General features: G+C 40.2%; 1 protein-coding gene and 1 long non-coding RNA gene across 16 annotated transcripts in view; one reads left to right on the top strand and one right to left on the bottom strand.

The window, feature by feature from the left end:
• The window catches only part of LOC120726429 (sodium bicarbonate cotransporter 3-like), a 55,818-nt gene that overhangs the window by 16,305 nt on the left and 15,324 nt on the right, over positions 1 to 24,189 (bottom strand). For 6 of the 15 annotated variants that reach the window (XM_040020003.1, XM_040020008.1, XM_040020006.1 and 3 more), the window contains exons 2-8: positions 11,384 to 11,465; positions 9,542 to 9,688; positions 7,926 to 8,064; positions 5,985 to 6,145; positions 5,615 to 5,803; positions 4,195 to 4,554; positions 678 to 793 (exon numbers count right to left, since the gene is read on the bottom strand). In XM_040020003.1, coding sequence (XP_039875937.1) covers positions 678 to 793; positions 4,195 to 4,554; positions 5,615 to 5,803; positions 5,985 to 6,145; positions 7,926 to 8,064; positions 9,542 to 9,688; positions 11,384 to 11,465 — 1,194 coding nt within the window. Of the gene's footprint in view, positions 1 to 677; positions 794 to 4,194; positions 4,555 to 4,916; positions 5,059 to 5,614; positions 5,804 to 5,984; positions 6,146 to 7,925; positions 8,065 to 9,541; positions 9,689 to 11,383; positions 11,466 to 24,189 lie in introns of those variants that run through there. The other 9 variants (XM_040020016.1, XM_040020004.1, XM_040020005.1 and 6 more) reach the window with 8 other exon arrangements.
• On the top strand, positions 20,488 to 23,409 carry LOC120726434. Its single transcript, XR_005694320.1, has 4 exons — positions 20,488 to 21,184; positions 21,552 to 21,704; positions 22,066 to 22,153; positions 22,728 to 23,409. It is a non-coding gene; the product is annotated as an uncharacterized LOC120726434 (long non-coding RNA).

Genomic DNA, 24,189 nt, shown 5'->3' with positions numbered 1-24,189 from the left:
AAGAGATGAAGATATGGGAATGAAAGGAATGGCAGCAGGTCAGTTGGATGCTATGATAATAAATGAATTATAAGGGGATTTGAGAGCAGCCTATAGAACTACATAGTACTGAGCAAAGATTGTCCATTGATTTTATCCATTTCTTATTATGTTCCTCAGATAAATGGCTTTTACTGCTACGCTAAATAAAAATAGACCCGAGCATGGCAACATTTTGTTCCTCTCTGTGTAAAAGGGTCTGTGCCTTCATCTCCTGTGACTCATGCAAACACAGCACCTTATTTTTTGGCAGTTATGGATGCTTTCATATTGACAAGTGCTTATGGCAACCTGCCATTTTACTTAATGGATGCAGACCTAGAAAATGGTAGGATGAATGGGAGCCATGCTACGGATTTCCAAAACTAAACAGTTATGTAACTTTTACTTTGATGCTTATTCTGCATCCATTACAGGAGGAGCAATGATTAATGCCTTTTACTGAGCCCAGAAGAAAAAGGCTGACAGGTATGTGAAGTTGGCGCTCATAGAGGCTGTTTTCAATGGAGGCCATTGAAATGACTGTGAACATCCAGAAACTGAAGAAAAAAATTAAAAAAAAAAAAAAACACTGATGGCTCAGTCATGGGTCCCTCCACCACGGACTGTTTCTGTGCTCAGTACTGGGGATAGGTTACCTTGCTGAAGTCGACACTGCTGCTTTCTCTACTGACCCCTACTTTGGATGGCCGCCTATCCATTGCCTTGTTGCTATCCAGATTGTTTGGGACGGAGTTCTGAGACACCAGTGGTCCTGGGATGCAAAAGAGGAGAGAGAAAAAGACAAAGCGGTGGTAGAAAACGTGTAAGTACAAGGCAGGAAATGACGGCAGGAGACCAGCTGTGAGGTCTGCCATGAACGCTATCTGTCATGTGATTAGTAATAAGATTAATAATGATAATAACAACTTTTAATAATTAAAGTAAGCGCCATTAATTTTCCTGTCTAATTATGAAGAAGATTATATAATGATGAGTATTTCTACTTTACAGCATGGGCTCAACAAACGTGAGGCAATTGTGGAATTTAATCACTCTATGCAAACAAACCTGATACAAAGCGAATCACACTTCTTTTTTTCTTTTTTTTTTAATTTAGTATCACAGTTTAAATAAGTGTTTCAACTTCATATTTCTATATTCAGTTTTAAAGGGAAAATTAAACACTGCACTTCACAGTATGTGCTCTTAGCTAAGTGGCCTAAGGAAATTTGCTTTAAATGTTCAACCAGATCAGTTCTGCAGTTTTTTGGCTCCAACATACTGCGCCAAATGAAAAACTTTATATTACATGCGCATTCATTTAAACTGTTTAAATTAAAAAAAAAAACATATGCCGGAGCTGATTAAAGCTTAGTTGAATCTATTTTATTACGTTATTTTTCTGTCAAGTGAAATGATTTCTTCCACTAAATCAACTAAATGTGATACAGAGCAGCAACGATGTGACAGCTCTTCAGAGGGAAGATGATATTTGACACTACAGTATTCCTGAATGCTCCCAGTCTGTTGAGCTCATGCTCTGGCACTGAAGTTACTCCTGCTTGGCTTGAATTCATGTCGGCTTTGCTCTAAAGGTGAATGGAAGTGTTTGATGTCCTGGCAGATCAAATGTTAAAACTGTAATTTCTGTGGACGACTGGTTGTACACTTTATGCGATCTGAGCCATACCAGGTACAGGAACCGCTAGCACTTTATGCGAGATGAGAGAGGGAGATGAAATGAGGGAGTACTGCATATAAAGCGAAGGACTACATATGCATACTGTCCTCTGAAATTCTTTTACCAGGTTTTTCTTCATTTCCACTTCCACAAAAAAATAAAAGTCATCAAGAAATAATTAAGCAAACATAAAAAACGAAATACACCACAAGTCAAAGTGAAAACGTATCATTTCTGCCAGTGATTTCTGGCCACTGATTCATACCCTTGAACTGTACCCTGGAGTAACCCCAGTGAATGCTGGGTAGCTGGGACTGCTGAACAGAAACGTGATTGCTCACATACCTGACAAAGCCTCTTGAAATATGGGAAGGATTAGTTTAGGTTGTGTCTGCCAGCACACTTCATTCAGGAAGGCTAAGCCCTGGAATGCTCCACCACACCAGCCTTTTAAACAGTGGTGTCACAGCACTACCTCATTCATATGCAAAAAAGTAGCATAGATGTCTGAAATTACCGACTGGCAGAAATTCCAATAAAAGCCAAAAAGAAGATTAGAGGGTACATTTATAGCACCTGTAGGAATACATGTACAGATCTAAAATAATATAATTTGTTATATGCATGAAGGAGTTTTAAATGCAACTACTGTAATAATAACAACAACTCTCTCTTTTAACACGTAACAAGTGGAGTGCAGTGAGTCCCTGAATGGCCCGTGTAAAGGTATTTTACACATGACACGAGCACACTCAATGGGTGCATGACATTTACACATAAATAGCCTCTTGTCAACTCAATATCTACAATACCTTCACTCTATGTATTTGTAACATGTAAGCTAGACTTCAAATAGCCTCCAGACATGGCATATACACTTATACAGCTGTTAGAGTATTAGCCATTTAGCTCAACGGTACAGTTTCTACAACCTCCAGCCAACACCAGATGACATTATTAAATTTAATGATTTGAAAGTGGAAAGGCCTGAAAGCCTCCTCTGAAGCCTGCTCTTAATTCTATGTATTTCCCCAGGAGGGGGTACAATTACAGAAGCTTGTCAGCTATAATAAGACCTCCCTAACCTTTCAGATTCAGCTCCCATCAACTGAATGCGGATTCTAACAGCCCATACTTTGAAATGGAGCCATTCCCAGAATGAAACAAACACAGACGTACGTACACACATGCACACAGAGTCTAATAATAAATTAAAACCGCTTGGTTCAGGAAGAACAAAAAGTCACAGTAGGTGCCAGTGTGATGGTACATACAGTACCAACACACCAGCTCTAATCACAGGCTTATTTTTGGCCATGCTGCTGGCACACATTGCTCTCTCTACACTCTTAGACGGGTAAAAGAACGTTTATCTTTGGAACTGATGCCAAATGATGAGAATGGGTGCCAAATGATGCAATGGGAAAAGCACAAGTTGAATGACATTTCGGTGAAATCAAAGGAGCAGTCGCCTGAGGGCAAATGCTCATAGCTAAAAGGATTTAGGATGTATTGCTAGTTTTGTTAGTTACAAAACACCACTGCAAAAGCAAAAGAAATGTCCCAAGGCTTCTGCAAGATTTGCATCAAACAACAATCAATAAGTGCTGCTCTAACTGTGCAAAAGTCCCCAATATATCCTAATTAATTGATGGGAATGTATTCTTTATACAGTGCTGTGAGTCACTGACAACAGCAGGACAGCACAAAAAAATAAAGGCCAGCAGCTCCAGTTAATGATGCCCACACTAAGAATGGCTAAAGTGGGTTACAAAAACTAGGCAGCATTTTTCAGCTGTACCGCCACAGAAATCATACAGAACACACTATCAAAAGATTTATGTGACACCAGTGATAAGAGTTATACTTTCCCTGTTAATACATTTGTTGTTGTTTTTTTAAACCTATCTAGCCTACGTAATTAATGCTGTGCAACTCTGAACTGCAGAAAACGAAGATGGACTGAATGACCTATTGGGCTGATAAACTGCTCATTAATAAGGTGAAATAAACCCAATAACAAAACCCCTTCAAACAAGTTTTTCAACTAATAAATGTGAGTCAGGGTGAGCAGAATGTGTAAACAAAACATGAAAAGACAGATGACGAAGTATCGGCACAAGATTTTGGGGGTAGCAATGCAAACACAACAAGGGGAAGGTGTGAAGATGGACTCGGCTAAGCAAGGCGTAGATGCTTAGAAAATGTGTGGAGCAAAGTTTAAGGGGCAAAACAGGGATGAGAGATAGCAGAAAGGAACAGGTTGGTGGAAGCGATGAACAGAGAAGGGAAACAAGCAGAGGTTTCATCAGTGAGTAATGTCAAAACGTTTATTGATATATATACACAGTATTCAGTGAGTGAGCCTTGCTGTGGATTAATTATGAGATGGACGCAAGGTTGGAAGTTAACAGTGAGCAGAGCTTTCATGCTAGTGCTAGTGTTCTCTGTTCAAGCTGTGACTCACACTGGCAGGCTACACAGATATTTGCCTTCTAAGGGCAGCAGCTCAACGCTCTGGGATGCTGAGGATGCTCGCCGGCTGAGCTGTGGTGATACCGCCTCTTCTTCTGGTGGGTCCTCATCCTCTGGAGGAGATACCACAACCTCAGGGATGCCTTGTGGGCCGAGGACTACGCCCTGTCTGTGTGATGGGCTCTGAGAACGGCGTAAAGCCTGAGGGGTGGTAAAGGGAGAAGGACCTGGGAAAAGCCCAGTGTTGGAAGAAGAAGAGGGCAGCAGGTGGTTGAGCAGAACGGAGACTCTGGACTCTCGTCTCTGGGACAGGTTGGATACAGAGGATGCTGTCCCTGGCTTGTGGAGAGAAAGACGTGAAGAGGACAGGCCCTCTCCTAACAGAGGAGACAATGGCAAAAAAAAAAAAAAAAAAAAAAAAAAAAGAAATAAGGGAGGGGGGGAGGAGGAGAGGGAAAGCAAATAGGGGAAAGAGGGGATTGAGGGAGGGATGGGGTGGGACAAGGAATAAGGAACGGAACAGAAGAAAAACATGTGAAGTTGCAGTACATCACAGAAATGGTATCTGAAGGAGACAGCAAGAAAGGGTGGGCAGCGATAGGGTGACAGAGGTGTAGTTAGAGATTCGTGCTTGCATAAACATGAGCTAAAAGCATGGCTGTGTGCAGAAGAAGCCAAGAATGATTCAGTGAGGCATGTGGGAGGCTCTACAAGGGACAAACAACGTGTTATACTCAACTCCAAATAAGCCGGTCACACACACTATGAGTGAGGCAAAGCTCCGAGTTCAGAAAGGCTTGCATGCAGGCGAGGATGAGTTAGCGCGATGTCGGTATACTGCGAGGAAATGTGCTCTGTCACACACAGACCACTCATAAGTCCTACACAACACATTCATATAAACATACATATTTCAGACTGCAGCTGTTACCATCACAAACCTACAACGTGAGAGAATTCTGACCTCTCACATTTGCATTTCAGTTTTAATGATGTGAAAATGCAAGCCCAACAAAAACCACAGGCAGAGAAGTGGAGAATGGGATATTTCATTCATTGTTAAAACCTCAGGCATCTAACCCAAGATCCTAAAATGTGCAACACCACTGTGGCCATGCCTAGTCAAAAAACAAAAGATGCACACAATGCTGACTCCAGTTGCAGGTAAAGCGTTATTTCCTGAATGTCACACCCTGAGGAGTGAAAACAATTAATTCAAACCCCAAAGCCAGGCCAGCCATACGGGTTAGCACATAAATTAGCACTCAAATTTCTTTTTCACTAAGGGGACTGAGTGCTTCAACAATTTTACTCACTTTAAACCATCCACCTTCTACGCTGGCTTTGAGGGATTTGAACAGTGGATTTTTAAGAACAGTTCCCCAGTGGTGGAAAACATCGGAGAAAAAGAAATGTGAGTGCGCCGTAGGATCTCACCGTTCTTTTCAAGCAAGAGTGGGTCAGAATGTTTCTTGCCTATGTCAGCAATGGAGCGCACAAGTGGGATGCGATTGCTGAGCTTTCTCTCATTCTGATGATGGTGTTTCTTCAGCATTGCTTCCCGCACCTTGTCACGCAAATCCTCCTTCAGCTGCCCTGACGCCACCATGCTGTCTATCACCATGTCTGAGTCACACAGTGGCAGCGGCAAAAACACAAACACACAAGAACACACAAAGAAGGTTATATATAGACCATTAAACATGTAATTATTATTGTAATAAAGTCAATGCATTTCATAGTAATCGCAATGCTACCTAAAAAAAATATAACAGTGATATGGAAAAGTCCTCTATTGTAAATTTACCTGCGATTTCCTCGATACTACTGGCCCTCATATCCAGCAAAACTGTGCCGTTAAGTATGCAGCTACGCAGTTCAAATAAGCTGTGTAAGGACAATGTGGCCACGTAAGGCTTACTCCACCTCTCACCACCATCTTCCACATCCTCTTCAAACTTCAGCCATCTGTAGGTAAGCGCCAAAAAACAGACATGTACAGAAAGACGACAATGTTTTATTTGTACCCACATACAAGCTGTATTGCAATTCAGTAAGAGTCTGTGCTGGCTTGCAAAGCCAAGATGCTATCCATCCATCCATCCATCCATCCATTTTCTTCTGCTTATCAGGAAGCAGGTTTGGGGGGGGAGCAGCCTGAGGCAAGGATGCCCACACCTCCCTCTTCCCAGCCACCTCCTCCAGCTTATACAGGGGTAGACGTTCCCAGGCCAACCAAGAGATGTAGTCTTTCCAGTGTGTCCTGGAAAACACCTCACCCACGAGGTGCCCAGGAGGCATCCTCGTCAGATGCCCTAGCCACCTCATTGGCTCCTTTCAATGTGGAGGGCTAGCGGGTATACTCTGAGTCTCTCTCAGATGACTGAACTCCTTACCCCATCTCTAAGAGAGAGGCCAGCCACCCTTCAGAGATAGCTCATTTCCACTGCTTGTATCAGTGATCTCATTCTTTTGGTCACTATCAAGTGCTTTGCCTTTCTTCTGATCCCTTTCCTTACAACAATGAACCAATGCAGCATCAGGATTACTGCCACAGGCCCAATCTGTCTTCGAATCTCCCACTCCCTTCTCCCTTCACTTATGAACAGGAGCCCAAGCTACTTAAACTCCTCCACTTAGAGCAGCAACTTGTCAGCCAAGATGCTTTTTTTTTTTTCTAAAGCACTGCAAATTAAGTTTCAGTTCAAATTATGTCAGTCTTTGAGATGCCACAAAAGTTTGTATTTGGTTGATTATTTCTTTGTTGTAAAAATGCTTTTTGTCAATAAATCTGCTCAACTGACAATCTAGGTTGAGAGTTGGGTATGTGGGTTGCACACATAAGAAACTTGCCAAATGCCAAACCGTTTATTCTCTGACCAAGACAACCACACTGACTTGCGACAAATGCTGGTTAAAGAATGTGATGCCATCCCGCAGCAGTGTGTGACTAAGCTGGTGACCAGCATGAGGAGATGTCAGGCTATTGTGGCAGTGTATGGTTCTTCCACGTGCTACTGAGGCCCCTGTTTGTTCAATGAATTGTTAAATTGCCAATATGTCTTGTTTCTTCAGACGTCAATCATTCAATCCAATAAATAATCCAGACAAAAAGTAGAATAGGGCGTTTGGCATTGGCAGAGAAGATTCGGCAAGTTTTTCATGGGCACAATCCACATACTCAACTCTGCGGCTCAACCAATAAATACATTTTCCTTACAAATGTGGGACCATTTGTAACAAACAGGCGGTTGCCAAGAAGCATTGTAACAACAAAGGAATCATCGACCAAATTTATTTACTTTTTTTTTGCCAAATTTATTTCAAACCACAGCAAACAACCCTGGAAATGTTTATGTATGATATTAGTTTAGTTTTCTTTTAATATCAAATTAAAATTGAGATTGTTCAATGAAAGAAATGTTTCAGGATTGCTGCAGATTCTGGGGGCATTAAAAATGCTGTGAAGGCATTATGGAATTATTCAATTGTCATTTAAAGTACTTCACAGTAGAAAAATTCTAAAGTTCACAATGATTTTTACTGAGAAATAAGCCACTTAAGCTGATAGCTGTGATTATTTGTCAAAAAGACCTTAGGTAACACCTTCCCTTTTAAATCTAACTGAAAACTAATGGTTTTTTTCTTTAAAAAGCCAATAGATCTGTGCTGTGGGCTTCTGTTCTGTTTTGTTTTTTTTAACTTCATATGGTCATTATGCTGTTCACACTTTCATCTGCCTCCTAACCTGGCAGTCTCTCTCCACTCAGTGGCAGTGCCATCTCTAAAGGACAGCTCATCCATTTCGGTGAAGAGGTCGTGAGGGACGTGCTCCAGATCATCATCCTCTGTACCCAAGATGAACTGTACCCTCTGGGATGGCGTGTCTAAACAGAGAGTGGAACAAAAGGCCAAGGTTCATTTTTGCAATAATTATAACAATAACAATAAAATTAAAGAAACTGAACAAACTGTCAGGAAATGCAGGGAAGACAGAAGTTTCCAAAATAAAGTATAAACTCAGAGCATTTTGGTTAGTGGCCCAATGTAAACAACTTTTCTTACTTCACAAGAAAATTGCACAGGGCAGATGTCTTATTCTGAAATGTTTATTTCAACTCTAAAGGATGATGTGGGGAAAATGCTCTGTGAAAGCAGAGATTAAATCTACAATTATAAAGGCGGATGGATTGCGTCTACGTGTAGCTGGTCACGACAACCATCTATGTAATTGCTTTTCTTTGAGGAAGAATACCAAGAAGTGTGCTAGAGAGAATAATAAAACTCGAACGCTTTAGCAACTTCCTTTTCATGTCTGATTGAATTAAGAGATACAGTATTAGGATATCTGAAACCACAGAGAAGAAGGAAATAGATAAAGTAGATTAGAAGACTAAACTCCACAGGGAGGCAGAAATTAAATAGTTGGAGTGAAAACGGGTGAGTTACTTTCTGTTAACACAAGTTAACAGAAAGTACATTGTTGTAGTACTTTGGGCTGGAACATGGTGTACTTTGTACACAATGTACAAAGTTGTACATTGTGTGGTGATTTGGTGTCTATTACGCACTCAATATTAACACTTCAGTTCCAACTGAAAAACATTTATTTTCTGGGGCAAAAGCAGATACCGAAACATTTTTTTTAAACTTCCTGAACACACTGAAGTGTTTTAGTTTGTCATCTCTGTATCACTGTGATAAACTGTCTTTATAAAACGCATCCCAAAAAGTCTACCTCAGAATATTGACACTATAAATGATAAAAAAAAACGTGCTTTAAAAATAAAAGCATCTTTTGTTGGTTGCACTGTTACAAGTCTCGATTCAGTCTCTCATCGAGTTCAAAGTACTGCTTGGTTGCTTACGAGTCTTACAGCTGGAATGACGCAGCAACTTCAATCACAAATGCGTACGCACGTCACTTAAAATGCCAGAGCCTTCAATCTGTCAGAGGCCGTTCACAGCGGCCTTTAATGCCTTTTAGAGCTGCACTGTTTGACGTATGGAGAAAATCAGAGGGTTAAACAAAAGTAATTATCTAATTGCCCACAGTGGCTACATTTTTTTTTAACTTAAGCTTTTTGTGGATGCTTTACTTAAAGATTTTATGTCGAGTTTTCCTTGCATTCATTATATTACCAGATTCTACCTATTCTAGATTCTATTTAATATGTGAAGGAAGCCCATTAGTGTGTGGTAATAGATATATTTTAAGGTTCAAAGGTACACACTAGCTGCAAGCTACAATACTGTGGGATGGGATATAAGAAAACAGAGCAGACTAGAGAAAGAAAAGTAAAAAAAAAAAAAGGCGTGTGATATGGATGAAATTGCAATTATAAGTTCAAAATAGTCGCCAACCATAAGTAGGAGAATCCCTGCCGTCTTCCTTCCCCTCCTCGGAATCTCTATTCTTCTTCTTTCTTTGCTTGTGTCCTCTGTGGCGATGCCTCCGCTTACTCTCCCTCCCAAGAGGAACATGGACACCCACGTACACTGCTCTGTGGCCTAGGGAAAAGTAAAGATGCAATATCCATTGACACAGCTTCTAATCTGCAAACACTTTACCAGCACCAATAATTGGATGTGAAAAAAGAGATTCATTGAAATTGTATTAATTAATTATTGTCTGCTTGTATAGAAAATAAAAGGAGGGGAGAAACGCCATTCAACCTCCTTATGCATGTTAACATAATCATTTGTCTGCCAGAGGACACGGTGCAACTTACCTGTTCCCAACACACCTGTTTGGAAGCCACAAACACAAAAACCAGCAGATCCAGAGTCAAGCAGAACATAAATGAGTGAATAAATAACTACACATAACAAATATTATAGAAATCTGTTTATATTTTGTGTATCTGAAAGGAAAGAAAATATTGTTCAATATATGAGGATTTGATTTTTAAATCAACAAATCCTGGCTCAAGTTTAAATGACCACAACTGCTATACATCTTGTTATAATAGATCTACATAAAATTTGCACTTTTTTTCTCTTCGGATAAAGAAGTAAAGATTCTATATCTAGCAAACCTGACAGATTCCAGGTATAACTCCTCGGGTATAACGACAGCATACAGCATACAAACCACATGTGCAGCAACATTATTTTGTGCATTTTTTCGTGGACAATCCCGACACTGCAACTGTGCAGAGTGGAAATGCTATAGTCATTTCCTGCATATCGGTAGCTTAAATTTTTAACTTATAGAAAAAATAATTAGATTGTGGAGCAGATCTCATGGCACATATACCATTCAAGTTCTGACTTGAAAAGGTCATCCATGCTCTCATTTCAGACTTCACTACAATAATGCACTTTACACCAACCATCAGTTACTATAAAATGTACAGGCTAGAGTTAATTAAAAATTTAGCTGCCAAGCTTTAAAAACATAGCAAAAGGAGTGATTTTCTTGTTGGCTTTTAAAGCTCTACGCTCCTATCAGGCTCCTGCTTCACATCTGCAAGTTGCCGAGCTTATATAGGGACATAAGTGGAATTAAACACTAATATTAAAAAAAACAAAACACTAAACTATGTTGAAAAATGTTTACACTGTGAAAGCAGTATCATATTTCCAGGGACACACACATTCAAGAAAAAAGGCAATTAATTTCTTTCCTATTCTTTTGAGAGCTTCAAATAAAAACATATGGAGGAAAACCATAAATGTGATACCCCACCCCAGTTTTATCTTCTCCTCATTATTGTTACTGCGACAAAGGAGCCATATTGCAAAAAGACAGCACCCCATTTTCACCCTGCATTTGCTATCAATACCCTTTTCTTTGTAAATGAGTCATCGTTCTTTGATCTGAATGGGAGGAGGATTAAAATCAAAAGAAGAGGATTGAGCGTAGGGGACACAAGCACAAGTCTAACAGATGGAGACAAACACCGAGAGCAAAGACAACAGAAAAAAGGCGCAGGAGATGAAAGAGCATGAAGAGAAGAAAAAAAATGGACAGCTTAGCTGGACAGAAAGCAGAGGGCTCCAGCAGTGCCTTAAAACTGAGATGATACTGAAAGGAAGTTATAGTTATGGATCCACTTGAAGAAAGAGGCTTTTACTTGAATCTTGAAAGTGTTTCCACCTGATGAGTGCTGGCTTAATCCTACATTTCCATTACACAGTAAAGCACAAGAAATATCAATAGTTGCAAGAAAAATACTTGTGGTCTGGCAGTTTTAAACTTACTTTCAAAATCGTCTTTCTCATAGTTTGAGAGAGTGGCGAAGCTCGTCTTTCCGTGGTCAACAATCGCCTCCTCATCTAGACCCTGACAAAAAAAAAGAAGAGATAAGAAGCTAAAAGAGAAGGATTGATGGTTTGCATAAGAAAAATGTGTATTTTCACATTAGTTATGCATTTTTTCTGTTTTATTTTCCCATTTTTTTATGATTTTTTAGAAAACTGGACCCTAAAAGCTTTTATGCTTTGATAGATGATCAAGGGACACCTTGATCACTCTGCAGGGTTTAAAGCAGAAATAACAATGTCAGAAAATCACCTGTGAGGTGAGTGAACAAGTTGTTTTTGGATTTGTATATATACCCCATAGTCAATAATACTGCAGCTTTGCATTTAAGCTCATAAGTACAACAAGCTTTTCGGTTTTACACACAGCTAATAGCTCATTTCCAGACCACTTAACGTGGCAGTCAAGAGAATTAACTTTGCCAATGATCTGCACAAAAGTGCAATTAAGGGCACTTAATGAGCAGTAGACAGATAACACATCTTATTTTCCCTCAATGAAATAACATAGTCAAACAGGTTAAATTTAGACCAAGTCTTTAACAACCCTGTCCACTGTATAATGCAGGACGGTATCACTTGCTGTTTTATTATCTATGTGCCATTTTCCTCAAACTAATTAGTCTGTATTGTACAATATATTAATTGTTGTAGTCCATGCAATTAAGGTTATTGTTTCACAGCAACATCAAGAGGCTGGCTGGAGTCATTTAAAAAAAAAAAAAAAAAAAAAAAAAAAAAGAGAGAACATGACCTTAGTGAACATAATTAGCTTGATATCACTAGCATGGACACATCTAGAGATAAGGAGTTTGCAACAGTGAGGACATAAAGCTGTCAGGACACATAAAAACAAAGCCACATATCATTAACATTTCTTTATCAAATAATAGCACCCATAAAATCAGTATTACAGCACAGCAGCACACATTATCACACATGTGCTATACTGGTGAGGACACAACTGCCCCATTGATCGCCCAGAGCATTAATCATTTACCAGTATAGGCATAACCTGAACCTTCAACGTGAAGGCGGCCCAATCTTTACACTAACTTTAAACCAAACCGCACCTCAAAAAATGTGAAATGCTCTCACAAGTGCACAGGTGTAACGAGACAAATTCACACCTAAATAGACAAAAACAACAGACTTGAGAGATGCTTTGCTGGAAAAAGTCTGGGTGTGTCTAACACTGGAAAATACCAGGTGACACACATTGTACTGAGGCAACAACCACAACAATAAGGGGGGGGGGGGAAGCAATTTGTCAATTGATTCTCAAATCAAACCCCCAGTGTCACTGTGAATCTATTCGGCAAATCAAACTAGGCAGATCAATTTACTTTAACCATTACACCTCTGAGACACTGCATTTGTGAAGGGGGCACCTCCGACAATTTCAATATCTTCAGCTTATTTGCAAGGGAGAAAATCAACAGAAGATGGGGTTGTCCCGTCATAACAGGAAAATATTACATTTTACATAAAACATTACATAAATATTACATTTAAGGCTATTAAATAGCTGATTTAAATGTAACAATAGATATAAAAAGACTTCAACATCACAATGTGGCACAGGTTCCTGAGTGCTGTTGTATGTGTCAACTCACTGAGTGAGAGGTGAAAGTAAGAAAGAGCAGCTTCTGTCAGTGGTTTGACGCTACGTAAAGCAAATATTGAAACAGTTTCAAACACTTTCAATCAGTTTCACTTTTGACAAAACTAACATTAACTATAAAAAGGTATCGTGATCAGGAAGGAACAGCTTTTTTTTTTAGCCAGACATGCATATAGACTCAAAGAGTGAGCTAATCCTAGCTCTGACTGTCAGGCTGATACAAAACAGAGATACCCAGTATTAGGTCTGAGATAAACCAATCCTTGTAGCTAGGATAATATATTTTCTTTCAGGTTTTTTTATACAAATAAGGTTGAGAAAAGGATACAGACTATAGCAACCAAAACTCTTAAATTAATCTAATTCCTTATTATATTTGTAATATAATTATTTTTCTGCGACTTCACAAATATGTGACCTTCAGTATCTTATGTAAGTCACGCATAACAAGAAAACATTTCAACAAATACAAATCATCTGCTCTCATGCCTTAAGGACAAACACTTTGACGCAATACAATTCCCAATTGGAGGAGCCTGTCAACCCCTTCAGCCAATCACAGAGAGGCACAGCTGCCATGCAGGAGTGAGTGGAAACAAAAGGTGATGCTAGACATATGCTGGAAAGATACACGACACCTGAATGATATCACGGCCTTGTGTGCCACAGCATCTCAGTCATCTATGCTATTCACACTTAGTTTCTTTCATTTTGATGGAAAGCACATACTCTTCTGCTCTCCCTCGTCCGTTATTGGCCTACTTGTATGAATGCGTCTTTAATGACATTCAGATATCGACACACATTTCCACCTACAATGAATGATGCCATCTGTGACTGAGCTTGTGTGAGCACTTATAAGTTTGGGAGCTTGCGTGTTTCTCAGTTGTTGGTGAATTTATACGATAATGAGGCACACTGCTCTCTGGCAGTGCCTTGATGGGGAGCAGTAATGATTCAGCGTAGGGAGAAGCACAGCAAGAAATTAATCTGTGTCTCTCTAGTAACTGCTGTTCTTTCCAAACAGCACAGCATGAAGGTTCAGTAAAAGTGACCAACAGTGACTAAACTGGAACGGGTTTCTCCTTGTCATTCGTGATCAAAAAGTGCCAAGAAATATAACTAAGTGGGTGCCACACATCCAAGACGGAAGTTTGGCATTTAGCTGTTGACATCCTGTTTTTATATTTGTTTGTTTTATTCAGATGTGACTATTTGGAGGAAAAGGTACAGCTAAGGAGATTAGCTAATGCTAGCTGGCCTAGACAAGTTGCATCTATAATTCATTGTGATATTAAATGGAAGGCTGATTTTGGATAGCAAAAAGCAGGCTAAATATATGTACCCAATACCTCTTGGAGAAATTGGACAGCTAACTGTTTTTTTGCCAGGTGCAGAAAACCCCCAACTGGGAGCCGTGGGTGAGGCACTTTGGTTGCCATGGTAAAGAATATCAACCAAACTAAGGTGTTGCAAATATCTGATCAGCCAGGAGCAAAGACAATGATCCTCCAAGCATTATTTTTCTTATCAGTATTATCTTGTCTGCGGATATCATTTGTTACAGGTATGGACACTAGAGAGTAGCCATATCCAATTCTCCCATATTGTTATTGTCCCATACTGTAACATCTAGTCCTTTTACTGAATCAGAACTCTGGGGTGATCCAGTGACCGCTGCGAAAGAGCAGCTGACAATCAGGGAAAGACCAGATGACAGACTGGAAAGACTGCTGACAGGAGGGAATAGACCCTAATGGGGCTGGTGTGGGTTAGCACCTCATACCAGCAGGACCCAGCGCTTTTTAGCGTACTTGGGTAAACCCAATATTACTACAGAAATCTCAAAGGAAAAGATACCCCTAGGGTCTGCTCTCGCAGACCCTTTCCGTATGGATTTAATGGCAATGAACCACGGAACGTAACCAACGATCAGCCAGCATTGCAAATAATGGACCATCAATGGAAAGGAAAGAATTCTGCAGAACTGCATTTGTGACTGGTCAAAACTAACAACTGACATGGGCCTTAAAATCCACCAAGGCAGGAAGAAGTGCCTCAACGAGCTGAGAAAGGGGTCTCGCATTGACACATACTTTTTAAGAAGTAAGTCAAATTGAAGTCCAGAGGCAGGAGAATCCCCACAGTCCTCAGGGTATCAGCACCCCGTTCGAAGTTCATTGTCATACAGACCCCCCAATAGTCTCCTGATTGGAACTCAGTCAAATCCAGCCAGTAGCAGTTCCCAAACTTGAGCTTAGCCAGCCACACCCAATATTAGATTCTAGCACAGGGCCCGGCCATTTAATATCAGCCCCTAGCTTAGAGTTTAGCCACCAACAGCTAGCAACACATTTGTGTACAGATGTAAGCCAGCCACAATCAACACCATGTTCCAGCCCAGAGCTCATACAGAAGCAGCCAACAGAATCTTCGAACACTGAGTCTAGCCAAGCACTGCCAGCAAGGGAAAGGAAGATGGAAAGTAGGAAAGATCAGATTATGTGGCCCAGATCCAGTGAGAAAAGAAAGTGGGAAACCATTAACTCGGAACTGGCTCTTATACTAGATGAACAAATGGGTCCAGTTTAAAGGAAGTTGGAGAACCTGGGAACCATCATCTACAGCTATGGGGCCGAGCGATTTGGGGTAAAGAACAAGACTCAGAGACAGCAGAAAGGCCCTTTAAACCAGGTAAAGTCCAGGAAACAGTGGGAAATTGACAGATTAGTGAAAGAGAGAAGACAACTGAGGAAACAGTGGGGGAGGGCCTATGAGACAGAAAGGGAGGAACTCACTGCCCTGCAGGAGGAAATAAGGCAACAACTTACTAAGCTGCGAAGAGCAGAACACCTCACACCCATACAACTTTGTTAAGGGCCTTTTTGTCGAAGAGAAGAGCAGGTGCCTCAAAATGCCCATAAAAGACCTGGAAGATCATCTGAGGAAAACTTACTCTGAGGATCGGAGGCATGAGCCAGTTACCATTCCAAGTGATATGCCGCCTATCCAGGCACCTGAACACCAAATGGACATAAGACTGCCTACATGGAGTAAAGTGGAGATGGTAGTGAAGCAGGCAAGAGCAGCATCAGCCCCAGGACCTAATGGAATCTCATATAGGCTAAATAAAAACACCCCACGAGTTCTCACAAATACCTGTGGAAGCTGATGAAGGTAGTGTGGCAGAAAGGAGTGATTCCAAAGGCTTGGCGAAAAGCAGGAGGTATTCTCATCCCTAAGGAGAAGAACTCCTCATCCATCAGCCAGTTTTGCAGATCAGCCTGCAGAACTTAGAGGGAAAGATCTTCAGCGTCTTGGCCCAAAGATTATCTACTTTCCTACAAAGAAACAACTATATTGACACATCAGTGCAGAAGGCTTGCATCCGAGGCTTCTCAGGATATCTGGAACATGCCAGCATCATCTGGCACCAGATTCAAACTGCCAAGAAAGAACAAAGAGACCTTCATGTGGTCTTTTTAGAACTTGCCAACGCCTTTGGGTCAGATCTTGTGGATGGCTTTCAACTATTTCAGCGTACCAAACCATATCACAGGACTGGTCAAGACCTACTTTCAGGATTTACAGTTTTGTGTGACAGCTGAGAACACCACCACAGCCTGGCAGCACCTGGGAATTGGAGTTATGGTAGGTTGCACGATTTCCCCTCTGGGATTTATCATAGCAATGGAGTTGATCATGCGGGAATCTCGGTAGGTAGTGGGAGGTGAAAGACTCAAGAGTGGCCTTCGTCTTCCTCCCATTGGAGCCTACATGGATGACATGACCATCATTACAACAACAAAACCATGAACTAGGCCATTGCTACGGAAGCTCCAGGAAAACATAGAATGGGCAGGAATGGAGTTTAAGCCAAGTAAATCTCACAGCATCTGCATCATAAAAGGAAAACTGACAGCCGAGCAATTCTATATCGGTGGAGAACCAATTCCAACAGTCTTAGAGAAGCCCATAAAGAGCCTGGGATGGTGGTATAACAGAGACCTTAATGATACAGGGCAACTAGCACTCACAGACTCCCGGGACCCCATAGTGAGAGGCACTGCTCCCACCCGAGCAACGGGGAGGTAGTGGACCCCAACCTCATCTGTGCTACAGGCCAAATCTGCTCTCTGGCATCGTGACGTGGTGGGTCACGTCCAACAGGGCAGAGTAGGATTTGGTCTTGGAGCAGTAACACCTCGGTGGCAACTGAACATCGAAAAATGGTGGTGAAGGAGGTGCGTCGACAGGAGGAAACAGCCAGACATGCGAGAGCCGTAGCCCTGGCCAAGCAGGGCCGTTGGATGAATTGGGAGAGTGTGGAAAAGAGGAAATCTGGGGAATGGAGTCTAATAGACTAAGTTTCGTCATCAATGTGACATACGATGTGCTACCTTCCCCAATAAATCTGCAGCTGTGGTTTGGAAAGGACCCATCCTGCCCCCTGTGTACAGTCCCAGCCACACTCAAGCACATCTTGGTTGGTTGTACGACTAGCCTTACTCAGGGCAGATACACATGGAGACACAACCAGGTCCTCAGGTGTCTAGCAGAGAAAGTTGAGTGCAAAAGAAAATCCATCAACGCTCAACCTTTCACGAACCAAGAGGATCGTTGGCTTTCATCAACATTTGTCCAGGAGGGAGACAAGTCGAGGGCAAGCCCCTCAACCCCGGACCTGGGCCTGCTGAAGGTTGCCAGGGATTGGCAGATGCAAGTGGACTTGGATCAGAGGCTAATTTTCCCACAGGGATTGTAACAACTACTCTGCGACCAGACCTCGTCCTTTGGTCTAGCGCCCAAAAACTTGCATACATCAATGAGCTGACGGTACCATTTGAGGAAGCATTTGAGCGTAAGAAGCTACGGTATGACAACTTGGCAGCTGAGGCAGAGGACAGAGGCTGGAGGATCAAGGTGCGCCCGGTGGAAGTGGGGTGCAGGGGCTTTGTTGCCAGTAAAACAGCAACATTGCTAAGAGAGATTGGGATCAGAGGAAAGGCGCAACGGCAGGCTATAAGAGAATTAGCTAACACTGCTGAGAGGACCAGTCACTGGCTATGGCTAAAAAGGGCTGACATCATTTGGGCAGCTAAGGCAGTAAGCGAACCGCGAGAGAAAAAAATAAATAAATATTCCGCTCTTCTCCCCTCTGCTCTTGTTCCCTTTTCTGGGAGGGAGTGGGGAGGTAGAGCGTACCTCCTGATCCGGCGGGGAGGTGTGGGAAGCCAGATTGGACGCACCCCTTCCGGCTCTCCTCTCTTGTCTTTTTGTCTTACTTCTCTCTATAATCTTTTCTATCCCTTTGAGGAAGTTACCTCTTTAGTATTTATAGAGCCTAACTATTATTTCTCAGTTGCAGTGAATAGATAGGAGAAAATAACTGTACAAAACTAAACAGAAGAAAGAAGAAGAGAAATAACAATTTAATATAAACCAGTGACACACTCCGGGGCCTGATCAACCCTGGCAGGGCCTCCTTGGATGAGGGTGTCTAGTGATAATTGTCGAAGCACCCAATGAATCCAAGGTCCACTACTGACAATGTGTCCAAATTTCAATATGATAATCTAGATCAGATCTCTAATCCCTAAACCTAATCAAGGGGAAAAAAAGATGGCATATTAGCTTGGGTAAAAGACCGAAAGTTGAGACACACAACAATGTGTGCTGCTGTTAAGTTTCTGGGCTGTCTTTCCTCTTAACAGCCATCCTTCAAGATTCTCTCCATTTAAAGCAATGCATTATCAGGGACTGTAACATCTAGTCCTTTTACTGAATCAGATTCAGCAATTTTATAGGTTGCACACAGATCAGCTGTATATTTGTTTGTTTGTGTCAAAAACTTTATAGCTGTTAATTACCTGGAAAAAAAAAAAAAAAAAAAAAAAAGCACTAAATGCAGTGATCAGCGTGGAAGTGAGGGTCTCTATCTGATAGTGTCGCTAGAATTTTTAGCATCTTGCAAAAACAAGGCGCTCCAATTAAAAACTTAATACCATAATATGATGGTACTGTGCTTTTTGGACAAAGGAAGAAAACCTTTCAGTTTAATAAGCCGGCTAAATAACCAGCACCCTGAAAGGATCAAAGTATTCAAGGTAAATGAGTTTCGATTTAACTTCCAACAATATTTTTAACATTATTATATTTTCAGTATTATCCTTCTTATCTTATCCTAAAAATCATCTTACTTTTTTTCTTTTGACAAAGCTGACATTACTGTTATACAATCAGCTATGTTCCAAAGGCCAATATGTTTATAACAGCTAACATTTTTAAAATGCTTAAGCTAGCATAATGTTATATATGCTATACCTCACGGAAATTATAGAAGAGTATTAAGAAACCACTTCAGTCTTTCAACAAAATATCTTTAGATATACATTAACAAATAGTCTTCCACTGCTGTGTCAGCGATTTAATATGACCTTTTAATAATTATATTTTGAATTTAGAATTTCTGTAAAATGGCGTCCCTATCGCAGACTTGCCTTGAGAGACTTTACTTTACTCCGCACCTACACATGAGCCCTTCAGGCAGACTTCAAACGGATGTCAGAGAACTATAACTGGGCAGACTACCCGTGCATGGGTCTGCAGCTGTTCGTGTCTACAACCAAGTGTAATAACTGCCTAAAGGGATGCCAATTAGTCTCTTGTGGCCATTTGAGGCCACTAAAGACCATTTGTGGAACCTTTCATGTTAGTACATATGTGTGATGGCTTAATTTTTCATCCCCAGAGGCTTAAGCTTAGCAAACGAAAGACGACTAACATTTTAAAGTCACCCTATTTTTATTTTTTTATTTTTTTTTGATCAAGGTCTTTTTATTGAACAAAGAATTGCTTCAGAACAGTGTAACTAAAACCCAGCCAGAGAGGAAAGAAGAGATAAAATAAAATAAAATTACAGATACAAAGTAAATAATAAAATAAATGAACAACAGCAAGGGAAAAAACAACAAAAAACAAAAAAAAACCAAACACTCACACGCACACTAAGCGATAGTATCCGGACTTAATCTTTCAAAGTAAGTAAGAAAAGGTTGCCATGTGTCATAAAACCTCCGAACCGAACCTTTTACAGTGTAGCGGATCTTTTCCAGCTGAGTATAGTACATGACATCCTTAACCCATTGCCCATATACAGGTGGAAGTGGCTCTTTCCATTTCAATAATATCATTCTACGGGCCAAAAGAGTGCAAAAGGCCAGAAGATCAGAGTGTGATTTGGAAAGACTGGCATCACAAAGCGTCACCCCAAAAATAGCTATAAACGGGCAGGGTGCATTTGGAACACCAAATATGTTGGAAATGGTTTCAAATATGCTTTTCCACACTGAAAAAAAGGGACTGGCCATCTCTTGGATTTATGTAAGCATCTTGCATGTATTTAACACAATTGCCTCATGTTTTAAAGATAAATGTAACTATATAGTGTAAAAACTACATGATATGCAGAAAGGGTGTATTAAATTGTTCATATCATGTTCAGGTGAAGTAAGTCAATAAGATAGCAACGTTAAATCTCGTGAAACCACGCGTGATTTCATCTCGCGGGCTTTGGATCGTGGTTTAAAAAATGCATCCATCTCAGTCAAGTCGAGCAGCCAACTCTACGTTTTTTGGTATGTCTTGATTTTTTGAATTAATGTTTACCATATTTCAGCCAAATGTAGTTAAACGTCTAGAGTGCCGCCATGTAACATGCTAAAAAAGAGCCGTTAGCTTATTTGCTGTTTTATCTGTTGTCAAAGAATTGGCGCTTTTTCATTTGAATTTGTCTTTGGCACAAGAGCCGTAATATCACATTAAACCTAATTACGAGGCACTCATAACATAATTTGGTTTTCTGTGTGAATAGATTTGCCAACTGACTCTTCAGTTACATTGTGTATTTACTGCACCGTGGTGTTAGTGAGATTTTGGACATTGAACAGCTTTAGCTAATATCATCAGTGGCATTATGCTAGCTTACATCCCTACCCCTCCTGCCCTCACCTGCTGTCCTTTTGTTTTTGTTTTTTTTTTGCTGCACATTGAGAGATGACCTCTATTCTGCATTTCACCAGGAGTCAGCTGATGGATTGTGGGTTCAAGGTGTTATGGTAAGAAAGTATATTCTATTTTCGCTTAAGGTTTCTGTAACTTAATTATAATAGGTTTTTTATAATTATTAGGTGCATGCATACTCAAATAGACCACCCTATTAATACAACTGAGAAATCCAAAATCTGCCATAGGTTTAACCTGTATGTATTGTCAGAAAGGTGATTACTGGACTCGCATTAATGCACACTTGAACTAAAATGAGGTTGTAACTTGTGGGTTGTTGGGTTGCAAATCAGAAACAAACATCTTTGTATTTTTTTAATCCCATAAGATCTGGAAACACAGTTTTTATTCAACAAAACATTACTGATTAACCAAGCACAGTGCCTGCTGTTATTTCAAAATAATTTTATGTCATTTCAGATAAAATGCAGCATTCCAGTGCATCCCAACCATGCCTTTACAGTCAAGGTTTCTGACGGAGCTGAGTTTCTCTCTGACAGTCTGCTGAAAGTGTTTGCAAAGTGATCGGGGGAACAGGGCACAAAGCTAAAGGATGTAGCTGCCATGATGACAGTAAGAACTTTAAAATTCTTTAACTACAAAGTGTATATGTATTGCATTAGGTCAGTAAAAGATTTTTATGCTGCATCCATTGAAACAGTCAACTATTACCCGTGAGTACTGATTCCACCGAAAGGATGCCATAATTTTCATTATGCATTTACTGGCCCACTGAGAAAAATTTATCTTTTTAAAAAAATAAATGTTCTGGAAACTATATATCCATAAAGTTGATGTCAAACAGGAACTTTTGATATTTCTTTGTAGATGCTGGTGTTGCATGTTGACTGGTTTAAGTTTTTGTCTGGGATCATTTTCTTCTGTGCTACTGAAAAGTTCACAAATCTCTGTTTTCTTTGTTATAATACTTTAGGATGACATTAATGCTCGAAGGGAGTCTCATCAAAGTGCTCCGCATCTGTGTGAAAGACAATTGCAACATCTTGGTGCAGGAGTTCATGGTGAGTGTTTTATGAGTAGATTGTGGCTTTGCAACATTTAAAAATGCATTTAGTTATCCACTTGATCCTCATTGGACTGGTTAGGACCAGTAGTCCTCTTTAATAATTTGAAGTTCACATGAGGCCTGGTAGTGAACTCGGCCGCCCCCCCTTGAGGCCCCACCCCCCTATATTAGGGGTCACATCAGTGTGAAAAAACTTTAAATTTGTCATTCTAGTGAACAAAGGAAAATCCCACCAATATTTACATTAGCTTTTGTTTGAAAAAAAAAATGACCAACAGCTAACCAAATTGTGGGGCTGAAAGTCTAAATTCTAACATCTTCTGAGTGACATAACCTGGATTTCTGATGGGCTGGTGTCTTTCTAACAAAAACTAATGTAAAGCATTTGAAATTATTATGTTTTTCACTCTGTCTTAGAAACTCTGTTAGACCATGAATGGCAGCATGGCAGGCAACTCTTTGGCTATAGCTATTTACTATGGTTTAAATTACTCTAACATTAGAACTGGTAGATTCAAAAGAGATGAGTTTAAAAAGGAATCTTAAAGAAATGTTTTGTGTTTAACCAGGACTTGACTGAGGCCACTGCACAGATTGAGAAAACCACAATGAACATCTGTCTCCAGAGGATGCACCAGGCAATGACTTTACTGATGTTGGCATCATCATCGAGGGTATAGTAGTTCTTCAAGATCTGGATAACGTGACCTTTGCAGTAGCCATGCTGTTTGGACCTTTTTTATTCCTTCAATATGAGTTACCCATCACAGCTCTGCTACACTTTTGAGGTGATTCAAAGGGTGGTAATGGAGTTGGATGCAACTCAGCTCTCAAGAAAAGCTCACAACTAAGACAAAACTGCTCCTGCAAGGAAAGCTCACTGTTATGCATGCAAGCTGATCAGCTCTAGGTGAGAGGACATTTAAATCTCACACTTGTTCTGCTGCATTTTTGAAGCTCAATTCCAGGAACAGATCGCAGGGTTCATTTTTATATACTCTGCAACTGCCATGAGGACGAGCCGTTTTTGTTGTTGTTGTTTGTTTTTCCTTTTGCTCTGTACAGCATTTTGGCAGCATTTTTAAATTTCTCTTTGTATTTTTTCTTTCTTTTACTAGTGAAGAGATGTAGCATGAACAGTTATGCAGTCTAAATATCCCATATGGGTCGTGTGAAATGGTATTTTCAGTTTCATTCAGTTGAAGTAAAGAACGTTGAATATTTCTAAGTGTGCTGTTTTGAACCAAGATGTCACAGTATGATTAGTGCTGTAATTTTTGACAGTCACTGTATCAATGTTATTTTTGCATCTCTTGAATAAAGGTTTTGACCTGCAAGTGCTAATTTCTTTAGTTATTGGGGTAAAATGGGTAATGTTAATAGGAAGGTGTTTGCCAATTCAGTAACCTAATTTAATGTTAATGGAAACTAACATTACCTCAAATTGTTTAGTTATAATTGTTGTTTAACTGAATCTTGACGTCAGAGGCCTTAAATAGAATGTTTTGTATTGTCCTGTAACATTTTTCAAAAGAAACAGTCTAATTTCTTTGCTGTGATTGATTCCAGAGAACACGGAAGAACTGACATTATTTAACTGTTGATTTATGTAGATTCAGTGGAGGAGTAATGTCAGTTTAATTCTTTACCTACTGTCAATGCAGTGAAATTAGACATTTTGTTTTGAAAGGTTACTGGTGGATGCCAGCAACCATCTTGGAAGAGAACAATACAATCTGTTATAAGGCCTCTATTTGAAAATTGTGTATTTGATACTAGAATATAATAGCAAAATGTAATTTGAAGATAACATGTAGCATTTAAGTGACCAAGTAGTATTGGGTAAAAGTTATTGAATCGTGTTGGGATAAAGTGAGAAAATTGTGAAGGATTAAAATATTTCAAGAGCTCAAATTACTTCATCAAAACATGTTTAAGTCACATTTTATCAACACAAATTGCACAGGTTTATTGAACATGAATAAATTGTGTTAATTTAACTCAATTGTTTAAGTTGCTGCCAAAGCAAAA

Source organism: Simochromis diagramma, unplaced genomic scaffold, assembly GCF_900408965.1.
Source record: "Simochromis diagramma unplaced genomic scaffold, fSimDia1.1 OVJJ01000753.1, whole genome shotgun sequence".
Taxonomy (NCBI): domain Eukaryota; kingdom Metazoa; phylum Chordata; class Actinopteri; order Cichliformes; family Cichlidae; genus Simochromis; species Simochromis diagramma.
This window is presented reverse-complemented; position numbering and strand designations above follow the sequence as displayed.